At 62.7% G+C, this 11,163-nt stretch overlaps 1 protein-coding gene across 1 annotated transcript in view; it reads right to left on the bottom strand.

The window, feature by feature from the left end:
• Window positions 1-9,903, bottom strand: part of HSF1 (heat shock transcription factor 1) — a gene marked incomplete at its 5' end in the record, with an annotated part of 37,326 nt that extends 27,423 nt beyond the window's left edge. The window contains 3 exons of the mRNA XM_035317237.1: window positions 3,126-3,250; window positions 5,906-6,042; window positions 9,783-9,903. Of these exons, the coding sequence (XP_035173128.1) occupies window positions 3,126-3,250; window positions 5,906-6,042; window positions 9,783-9,903 (383 nt within the window). The remainder of the gene's footprint in view (window positions 1-3,125; window positions 3,251-5,905; window positions 6,043-9,782) is intronic.
• Between the last annotated feature and the right edge of the window lie 1,260 nt (window positions 9,904-11,163).

The raw sequence follows: 11,163 nt of genomic DNA, 5'->3' as shown, positions 1-11,163 counted from the left end.
GGAGAGGTTGGAGAACAAACGGAGAGGTTGGAGAACAAACGGAGAGGATGCTGGAGAACAAACGGAGAGGATCCTTGAGAACAAGCTGCCTGATGGAGACCTCACCGCGGCTCATTCCATCCACACAGAAATGCCTGAAGGGGTTCTCTTCATACGCTCCAATAAATTTCACTGTGTAACACACAGGAAAAAGGCATCAGCAAGGAAAAGTCGCTTTCAGATGGTTAACCCTCTGAAAAATGGTTAACTTTTCGTAACTTTTAACGTTTCTTGTACGTTTTGCACAGCTTTGTTGTAGTTTTACATCTCCAGAGGCCCACAGAAGACTCGGAAGATGACACAGGACTTGCTAGAGACCCACCCGCATTATTGCTGCCTGACAGCGACGTGCTTGGCCCCTCAGACGCTCTGCGAGCGGAGCCGGTCCACGTGGGAAGATCTGAGGAGGTCTGATCGCAGCCGGGCGATGAAACGACGCTCTCCGTGAGCGTTGTGCTGGACGTGCCAAGGTTCTTCCGCAGGTCATTCACATGCTTCTCGTCGCTCGAGACGTTTCTGCCGAGGGCTATCGTCCCCCTCGGTCACTGCACGACTTGCGCAGAAGCCTGCACCAGCTGCTGAAGCAGCAGCTCTGCCTGAAGGCTGCAGCACGGCCGAGGCCTCTCCCACGGCCCGCAGACGCAGACGGAGCACCTGAAATAATTGTACCGCGGAGACACAGCACGACACGAACTGTCAGACCCCCGAGACACTTACAAAAAGCCTTCCAAGAAGAGAAGCGGCGGCGGCGAGCTACCAAGAACCGGCTGATGCTCGAAGCACCCCGCAGAGCCACAACTATCAGGGCTGGCCCCCGGTGAGGTGGGTGGATCATCGCCCAGGAAGCAGGAAGGGTTTTTAATCACAAGCTCCTGAGGCAATGACGACGTGGAAGATGGTCGGTACGGCCTTCCAGACAGGGAACGGCACCCCAGTCCCGGGACGGGGAACCAATAATGGAGCCTGGAAAAGGGCAGGATAACGAGACGCTCGCCCAAAGGCTGTTTGTTGAGATGGGGAGCCTGAACCAGCCAGGAAAACCACAGCAACTGGTGGCTGTGAGGGACGGAGAGCAGCCAGGAGGAGCAGAGAGCAGGGAACCAAGGAAAGCTCTGGGTGCCACCAGAAGCTGTGGACTACTTGCAGGATGCCCCAGCCTGGAGGGCACAGGGAGCCCTGGGGCTCGCTGGGGCTCGAGCACGGTGCTCTGCCCACCCGCTCCCGCGCCGCCAGGCAGAAAGAACCCAGCTCTGCCGGGTCCTCACCGTGGGGCTGCTCACCCAGCCCGGCCAGACCCCACGGCGAGGCATGGTGAGGAGCAGCCCCGTGCACCACAGCGTGCCGGGTATCGGCCCAGGGACCAACAGCTCACGGGTTCACACCGAGCATTTCCTTCTGACCGTCTTGCAGAAGCCCGGTTACCCGGTAAGCCCTCAAAGAAGTGCAAAATCTTTTCTAGCCATTGCTGGGTGACTGCCTTCCTGCCAGGAGCGGGGAGGCCGCGCTGCGCAGAGGGGCCGCCAGCTCTCCGCTAGCAGCAGAGCTCCCGGTACTGCTGTGTGCACTCCACCTAGCGGCTCCCGGGCCGTTTCTAATTAATAACGCTAATGCCTGCTCTGACCAGAGCCGGCGGGGCGGCTGGAACGCAGCGCAGAGACCCACAGCGCGTTAGGAACGCTCTCACCCTCACGGGGCGCGGGCGCAATCCCAAAGCACGCCGCAGGACCGCGGGGCACCGAAATCCAGATGGGCACCAGGGGCTGGGGCTGCGGGGCCCAACGATGGCTCCCGACGCTGCTTGTTCCCCACGGCGAAGGGAAGGAACGCACGGCAGCAGAAGCCTCCCACGCGTGCTTGTCGTGATAACGTCGGGGGCCGGAGCTGCCAACAGCCGCGGTGCGTCGCCGTCAGGACGGTGGAGAAAAGGAGGTGAAGGGAATCATCTAGAATGACCCTGGAGGCGAAGCAGGCTCTCTCCCCTCCCACAAACACCAGAGGTGCTGGAGAAGTGATGTGCAGGCACAAGGCATGGTAATGAAACCCAGCCAAAGGGAGGCTGTGGAACACAGTGTGTTCCCAGAACCACAATCTGTGCTTTTCACCGTGGAACCGTCCCTCTGCAATCCCCGCCGTGCCCTCCTGCTTCACCCAGGACAGGAGCCCCCAGCAGCAACAGCAGGGATGAAGCAGCTGGGCACGAATCAGTCTCGCAGAGCAATGATTCGCTCCACTTTGTAGGCAGGCAAACGAGAAAAGAAAGGCTTTAAACCAAGATTGGTAAGGGCACCCAAGGCAGTCGGACACCCGCATCCTCGTTAGCTTCCTCGGGTGTCTAAACCTGAGGTCTCCGTGCGAGCCTCCCGCCTGGCAGATCACACCCAGAGCCCGCTCCGGGACGGCAGCCAGCTCCCGCTGCAGCCCTGGGAGATGCTGCCGAGACGACAAACCCCAGTGACGAAACTAAACCGCCGCAGCACCACCTCGGGAACGGTCACGGCACTGCCCCGGGACCGCCTGCTCTGCCCCCAGCCCGACAGCAAGACCCGAGCCGCATCCAGCCCCAGCTTAACGGGGAGCAGGTCAGAGCTCAAGAGCCTGGAGGGGGAAGGCGGCGTTAGAACGGGACATGAGGCATCCCCCCAAGTGGCTGCGACACCTCGGTGCGGCAGAAGGTAAGGCAGAAACCCAGACCACGAGGGAACGATCCCGCACCGAGCACTGCCCGGCAGTTCAGGCTGTAACCCCCCGAGGCAGGGAAGGAAGTTCTGGGGTCTCCACGGCCGTTGCAGCCGACACCTGACGGCAGAGCAGGACTCCAAGAACGTTTCCTTGCGCTGCGTTTGGGATCGCGCGTCTGACAGCTGCCATCCCTCACGGGTTCTGATGGCATCCCGACGGCCCTTCCCCGCCGCCCCCCTTCCCTCTAAGCAGAAAGCCGAAAGCCCGGGCGGCACCCGAGGCCGGAGGCTGGGAACGGAGCACAAGCAGCAGCAGCGAGCCCGGAGGAGGGCTTAGAAGTAATGTGCTCAGGGCAGGAATCACCGAGCGGTTCTGTGCTTCCTGCCATCCCCTCCCCACATACATACTGCTTCATGGCTATCAGCTTGGAGTCCATGCTCTCCTGCTTCCCCTTCATCACCTGGATGTCAGTCAGCAGCTTGGTTACATTGTCCTGCCGAACCTTTATGTCCTCGTTCTTTATGCTGGATACCTGGGGACGGAAAGGAAGACGTCGGTGAGGTTTCCTTCCCCCAGGACAGCAGCTCAGGCACCCAGGTTGGTGCCGATCCCATCCCCAGCCCCTGCCCACCACCCCTCTGCAGAGCTTTCGCCGTATTCGTGCTGGCGCGCGCTGTGCTGAGGAACGAGAACCGGTGGCTGCAGCGCGAGCTTTCTGAGCGTAAATCATTTGCAAAATGGAATTCCGTTGCAGCCCCAAAACATCACCCCTTTGGGTCAGGCAGGCCGTGCTCAGGCACAGCCGCAGCCCTGTGAAGGAGCTGCTTGCTCGGAACAGACCTTTGGAGAGCTGCTGGACCAGGACTTGCCTGTGACTCTCCGAAATCTTAAGACGGGCGCATCTGCGCTGCAGGCAGGCAGTGGACGTGCTCCTCACACGCCTCCCTACGTCTCTGCTGTGCGCCGTGAACTCAGCACTGCTCTCAGCAATTAAGGAAGTCATTAGCTGCCTTGGGAGAGCAAAGCAGGAGCAGAAGGCGCAGGAGCTGCAGCAGGGGCCTGCAGGCAGAGCGGCGAGCCTCCTCCGGCAGCCCGACATCCTCGTCCCCCCCACTGCAAGCGTGAAAGCGGCTGAGGGGACTCCGGGCAGACGATTCTCCTCCTGCCAGAACACCCCCGAGGCGTCACCCAGGCGCGTTTCACGGGAGCCGCGCCGCGTGAGGCCGATGATCTGCCGGCCGTTCCTGGGGCTGACACGTCTGCCCCGCTGGCCAGCAGGCCGTACACCCCCGGGGCCTCCTGACATCCTCCCCGCTGCGCCAACGTCTCGAGGAGCTGAACGCCTCAGTGCCAACGGCACTTGCAGTTCACAGATCACAGAATCACAGAATAGTCGAGGTTGGAAGAGACCTCCAAGATCACCGAGTCCAACCTCCTACCTAACGCTAACAAGTCCTCCACTGAACCATATCCCTAAGCTCTACATCTAAACGTCTTTGAAAGACCTCCAGGGATGGTGACTCAACCACTTCCCTGGGCAGCCCATTCCAGTGACTAACAACCCGTTCAGTAAAGAAGTTCTTCCTAATATCCAACCTAAACCTCCCCTGGTGCAACTTTAGCCCATTCCCCCTCGTCCTGTCACCAGGCACGTGGGAGAACAGACCAACCCCCACCTCGCTACAGCCTCCTTTCAGGTACCTGTAGAGAGCAATAAGGTCACCCCTGAGCCTCCTCTTCTCCAGGCTGAATAAGCCCAGCTCCTTCAGCCGCTCCTCGTAGGACTTGTTCTCCAGGCCCCTCACCAGCCTCGTTGCCCTTCTCTGGACTCGCTTGAGCACCTCCATGTCCTTCTTGTAGCGAGGGGCCCAAAACTGAACACAGTACTCGAGGTGCGGCCTCACCAGAGCTGAGTACAGGGGGACGATCACCTCCCTAGCCCTGCTGGTCACACTATTTCTGATACAGGCCAGGATGCCGTTGGCCTTCTTGGCCGCCTGAGCACACTGCTGGCTCATATTCAGCTGACTATCAACCATCACTCCCAGGTCCTTCTCCGCCTGGCAGCTCTCCAACCACTCATCTCCCAGCCTGTAGCTCTGCTTGGGGTTATTGCGCCCCAGGTGCAGGACCCGGCACTTGGCCTTGTTAAACTTCATGCAGTTGACCTCGGCCCATCGGTCCAGCCTCTCCAGATCCTCCTGCAGAGCCTTCCTACCCCCGAGCAGATCGACACACGCACCTAACCTGGTGTTGTCTGAGAGCACCCATTCTTTGAGAACACAGTTCTTTGAGAGCACCCCGGGAGAGGCAGAAGGCTGCTCTCCACACGTTGCTTTGATTAATACTTGGGGAAGGACTGCAACACGTTTCCCAGCCCGCGCTCAGGAGCAGGACGTTACCCGGGGGCGTCCCCAAGCGCCTCTGGACCCCCCGGTGCCGCCTGTCGCCAGCCCGCGCGTCTCGCACCAGGACGGCGGTTTGGACTTCAGGGACTGGGGCAGCTGTAAAGCACCTCTGTGAGTTTAGAGGGAGAGGGCACAGGTCTGGGCTCGGGAGGCACCAGAGGTTAACATGTTTGCAGCAGCCCAGGCACCTTCCCCTTCCTCTTCCTCCCTCCACCAGCACCTGTCGCATTTCTGGTGTCCAGGCGTTACGCTGCACCGACACGTTTTGCATTCCCTGGAGCATTCGGGGCTGCAGCTCAGCCAGCAATCCGCCTCCCTCCCGCTGAAAGGTGCCGTTGGTCTTCCGTCCCTCCAGGGGACACGGCAAACTTCCCTCCGCCCAGCCAAACCCAAGCAGATGCTTCTTGGCCAGAAAAAAAGGGAAACAGAGGCGAGATTTGTACTGAACCAGACAGCCTGGCTCGTGAGGCCAGAACGCTGCCCGCTTCCTGCCGGTGGCGCGCGGCAGCGGGAAGTGCAAGCAGCACCACAACAAACCTAACGCTGAGATCAGGCAGAAAGGGCCCAGGACCAAACGGGAACGGGAGCAAGGATCCGGGGGCGGGCGCCCAGCAGGACGGCACCGCAGCCCGCTCCTGCGCGAGGGCAGGGGCGGCGAGCAGGGCTGCTGGCAGCAAGGAAGCACCAGCGGTGCCACAACCCTCAGAGCGCGCCGAGGCTGCTCCAACCAACGCTTCGCTGTCAAAACCTTTCCCCAGAGATGCGCCGCAGAAACTTACGCTGGTTACTTTCCTCTTGATGTTCTCCAGGAGATGCTCCTGGCCTCGGATGAAGTACGGGTGCTGGAATTCGGTGTCATCTTTCTCTGGCTTCACCAATCCTCCCTGCTCAATGTGCACAACCTTGCGAAAGCCATCTGAAAATGAAACGGTAGATGATTGGAGAACAGCTCGACGGGCTACACGCGAACGTCCAAGAGCAGAAACAAGCACGAGCGCTCCCCGGGTGCCTCACTGCTTCCTAACACATCTCCCCCTGAAAATGCTTCGTGGAACGAGGAACTCCTTAACCTGGCCGAGGCTGCGCCGATCCTCCCGGACAGCCCCCGCGTCCCTCCCTGCCCTGGTCCTCTCCAGGAGGGCAGAGCCACGCAGCCGCCGCCCTGAACCCGAGTGGGATCCGCTTCCACGTCCTAGAACCCTCCTGAGAAGCTTTTGCTGCTCTCACAGCGCCAACCTTTGCTTACTGGGCTGAGAGCAGCAAGAAGAAAGGCTGAAACGACGGGAACTGAAGCAAGAGCCTCCCAGTGACCTTCCCATTTCCCGGTTCAAGTCCCTCCCTCCCAGGAAGCTGCGCTGAGCACGCAGCATCTTCCCTCGCCTTGGAGGTAAGGAAAGATGCCTTTCCACGAAGCCTCAAGACCCCCACCAGGCAGGTTCCAACATTTAGCACGCGCTCCAGGCAGTCCCAGGGGTCTTACCCCTGGGGAACGAAGCGGTGCCTGCGAGCAGCTCGCCACGGGCTCAGCAACGCGCCCGCTGCAGGTGGAGGAGCAGCGCCCAGCAGCTCCCGCGCTAAGCCAGCGATCGAGGCCTCGGAGACAAACCCGTGCGGGGACGACCGCTGCTGCAACGGGCCGAAGTGAGAAAACCGAGGAGCTGAACCGGAGCTCGTGCCCATCTCATTGCGTTGCTGCAGGTTTATTCAGAACAGCCTCAGAAATTCGGTTTGTGTTTACGGCAGGAGACAGAACCTCGGCTCTGGCTGCACACGGCTGATCCCAGCGCTGAACGGGCTTGGGGAGCGTGCGGATCCCAGCGCTCGCCCCAGCTTCCAGAGCAGCTCCGGGGCGGGCGGCGAGGCACGGCCGCACGCCGGTGGGGGCCCTGCAGCCGGGCAGGGGCACGAGCTCCCATCGCCCGAGCCCCTCCGGTCTCCGTTTGGGAGCATCAACGCTTTCACCTCGCAGCACCTCCCCCTAGGAGCCCACGGCCAGACTAACGCAGCTGGCGAGAAATGCGCGCGTTCCGGGCACTGCGGGGACCCTGTGCTGGAGCTGAAAACAGGGAGGGGTTTTCTTGTAGCAGAGGAGAGGACAAGGCACAGAAGGGAAGTGACTTCCCAAAGGCTTCAGGCAAGGCCGTGGGATGAGAATTTAAGGCCCGGGACCACGGCCCACGTGCCTGCCACCTGCCAGGCCGAGCTGGGGCGGAGGCGCGCTCGCTGCTGCTCGCACCCCGTGCTGGCTCCGTGCCGCGCACCGCGGCCATCCCAGAGAGCTGCCCCCGTGGGAGCCTCGTCACAGCTGCTCTCCCCAAAGCTTGGGATCAAAGAATTGTAAGCCTGGGAAAGACCGGTAAGAACACCAAGGCCAGCCGTCACTTAGCCCAAGGCCACCACCAAACCCCGTCCCCAGGCGCCACGTCCACACGTCCCCGAGATACCCCCAGAGGACGGGGACCCCAGCACCCCCGGGCAGCCGGTCCCAGGAATTCCTCCTGGGTCTGACTCTCGGTGCCTCCCCCGGCACAACTCGAGGCCGTTGCCTCGCGGCCTCTCACTTGTCACCTGCGAGAAGAGCCCGGCCCCTCCTCGCTGCAGCCTCCTTGCAGGCGGTTTGGGGAGCGGCGAGGTCTCCCCTCAGCCTCCTCCAGACCAAACAGCCCCAGGCCCCCCAGCTGCTCCCCACCTCTTGTTTCCCAGTCCCCTCGCCAGCTTCGTTGCTCTTCTCTGAGCGCCCTCCTGCAGGAGCCGTACAACAGCCCCGCGGCAGAACCGACCGCCTCCGCCGGCCTCTGGCTGAGCAGCGCCTGAGCCAGCGTGGAGGCTAGCAGCCTGCTTGGCTGTTAACTCGCCCGCTCCACCTGGTGACACAGAAATCCACGCTGGTCTCCTTGTCCTAACCCACGCCGGGCAGACCGAGCCCACGCTGAACCCCCCCGCTCAGCACAGCTCAGCGGGCCCGCTGCGAGGAGCACCGCGGGGGCAGAGCTCGGTGCCAGCACCTCCAGCACTGCTCGAGCACCTCGCAGCCCCCCAGGAGCAGAGCGCGGTGCACCCAAGTATTTTTTGATCTCAGCTCTTTGAGCCACCAGGACAAATCACAAGCGTTATTCGTGTTGTCAGGACACAGCCGTGGTTGGAAAGCAGCTCCCTGCACTCACAGCAGAAAGCAGGCGATTTACCAAAATCACCCATCGCTGCGGTGCCACGAGCCAGCCCTCAGTCACTCAGCCGGCCCTGAAAAGGAAGGGCTGTGGTCACGGAGCACAGACCGTGCCCACAGTCACTCCAAGAGCCGGCGCTGAAAGGCAAACGTGCTGTGAAACGCCCGCTCGGGAGAATTCCTCGGCCCCGGCTCCGCTTCTGCGTAGAGCAGCGTAAGCGGGCTCGCAGGCGCTCCCCGTGCTGGAGCTGGCCCCGGCAGGAGACCCAGCCTCGAGTTCTGCCGCGAGCAGGCATCAGCGAGGCAGAGCTAGGCTGGGCACGACGCGGCGTGGGAAAGCGGCGGCGATACCCACACGGGAGCGGAGCGAGCAAACCCCGGTGAACGACGCGCAGAAAATCAGGCTCTGCTCCAGGCATCTCCCGCGCTCCTCAGCAACCCTGCACCCACCCAAAGGGACGAGCAGGGTAGGGACGAACGCTGGGTCCACTCAGAGGCTGGCACGTGTGAGCCACAAGATAAATGGAAGCCCCCCGCCTGCCGCCCATCGCCAGCCCTGTTATAACGCAAGCAAATGGAGACGTGTGGCCGTGGCGCGTGGGGACGGGGCTTGGTGGGGGACTGGCGTTAGTGGCCGGCCTCGGTGGTCGTACTGCTCTCTTCCAGCCCAATGATTCCACCGTTGCTTCAAAGGAATAAATCGCTCCGCAATGCCCCCGGCAGGCAGGAAAGAAGCGGGGGTGTGAAGGGCAGCAAGGAAGGACTGGGTCAGACGCGCAGCCGCCAGCTCCCCCGCTCCGCCATCCCCACGCTCAAAGCGTTTCCCCGAGGACCTCGGAGCATCCTGGTTGTCGGAGGCTCACAGGAGCACCCACTGAGCCACCGCAACAAGCCAGAGGCAGCTGCTCCTGCCCCGAAGCAGAGCATCGGGCTTGACGAAGGCGAGAGCCCCACTTCGAGCCTTCCGGCCCCACTCTGCCACGGCCCTGAGGTTAAAAAGCAACTGCTGCGGAGAGGAGCGCGTTCCGTCAGCGCCTGCTTTACGCGACTCCGGCAGCAACACCCCCTGAAGAAAGCGGTTAGAAAATCAACAAGCTGTCGGCCGCGGCGGCTCTGTCCAGCTGGAAGCCTTCCAGAGGAGCTCCTGCTTCACGACGGGGGCGGCCAGGAGTGCCACCTCCGGCGTTAACGACGGGCGAGCGTGGGGGGAGCGGTCACAGCTCCCGGGCTCACACCCAGGGAAGAGCAAGAGAAAAAGCCGAGAGCTCGAGGTTCTTTACATCTGGCACAGGTTCTCGGCACCGGCAGCTGCTCTTCCCGTCAGCAGAGGCCAAGCTCAGACCTTGCCCTGGGTCCCCCATGTAACGGCCAGGGCAGCAAACGCTCCCACGTCAAACGCAGCGGCCCCGACATCAGAGCTGGGCAGCGGCGAGGAGCCTCGCCAGGACCAAGGCCAGGCTTTGCCCCCGCGCTGCCGGGGCGATACTTACACATATTGAGCTGCCGCACAAAGCTGGCCATGTTGTTGTGCTTGAAGTACTTCGGAAGCACCTCCTTGGCAAACTGTCCTTGGTCAAACACATGGAAGCTGTTTCCGCTCTGTCCAAAACAAAAAGCGACACGTTACCAGCTGCCGCCCCGGGGGGCGAGCAGCCCACCCACCCGACCCCCCTTCCCCCGGTGCCAGCCCTGCCTGCCGCGCGTGGAGGGGTCGGGGCTGAGCTCCCCGGAGCCTGACGGCACGGGGCAGGAGGTTTAAGCACGCTGCAAAGATCGAGCCCCAGTTCGCACGACTGCCAATCTGCTAATTCCGCAACCCGCCCCAATTAGCTTGTTTTCCCACCTGCAGCACCAGGCAACGCTCTCCTGAGCAAACGCAGCCAGCCAGGCGAGCCCCACTCCAAATGTCAACATCTGCCAGCAAATTAAACCCATTCCGCATCCTGCCAGTCTCGGCGCGCCTGCCGCAACGCCCGGGGCCGCGCAGGTGGGCGAGGACCCGCGGGACGCAGCGCCAGGGCAGGGGGAGCGGCGCGAGCAGCGCCCCAAGGGTCGGTCGCTGCGGCCCACGAAGATTTTAAACAGCTGGAGTCGGCGAGAGGCCGCCAGCGCGCCGCTACCGCAGCTGTCCCGACAAGCAGTCCCCGCGGTCACGTTTCAGCCGCCCAGCTTCTGCGCCCGTGGTGCCGCTTCACCACGCGTGGCTTCCGTTACCTCCTGGCCCTCCAAGCAGGAGCTGGGCCGTCAGCGGGAGCAGAGCAGCACAGGAAGGGGTTTTCATCCCGGCACCGCGACGCAGGAGCTCCAAATGCATTCCACGACCCGGGTTTGCTCCCGCGACGAAGCGCTGCCCCCGCTAATACCGCTGCACGTACTGGCGGCACACCGCACCACGGCCTCGCCGCGAGGCACGCGGCCGCCCGAGAGCACCACCAGAACCCCAGGGCCCCGTCCCCAGCAGCGGCGCGGCTTTAGAGGTTTCAGACCACCAACCCCCAGGCTTTACAGACGACCCCCCCACGGCAGGGGGCTGGAGCTACGCGATCCCTCAGGGCCCCCTCCAGCCCCGGGCGCCCAGGGCTCCGTGCCTGCAAGCACCACGAACACTCACAGCTCCAGAACGCCCACGGCAGCCGAACGCCTCCTCGCACCCCCGCCAAGTGCCCTTCGGCCCTCTGAGCTCCTCTGCTGGCAGCGGCGTGCCCAAACCCCCTGAAAGAGGGAAGGGGGAGGCCTCAGGCAGGCGCACGGAGGCTCACGGGGGGCAGGCCCTGATTAAACCGTCCGTGAGCGACGCGACGAGCTGCACCGCGAGGAGTCAGTCAGCCCCACCACGAGGAATCAACCAGCCCCACCACGAGGAATCAACCA

The sequence above is a fragment of the Oxyura jamaicensis genome, chromosome 2 (genome assembly GCF_011077185.1).
Source record: "Oxyura jamaicensis isolate SHBP4307 breed ruddy duck chromosome 2, BPBGC_Ojam_1.0, whole genome shotgun sequence".
Classification (NCBI taxonomy): domain Eukaryota; kingdom Metazoa; phylum Chordata; class Aves; order Anseriformes; family Anatidae; genus Oxyura; species Oxyura jamaicensis.
This window is presented reverse-complemented; position numbering and strand designations above follow the sequence as displayed.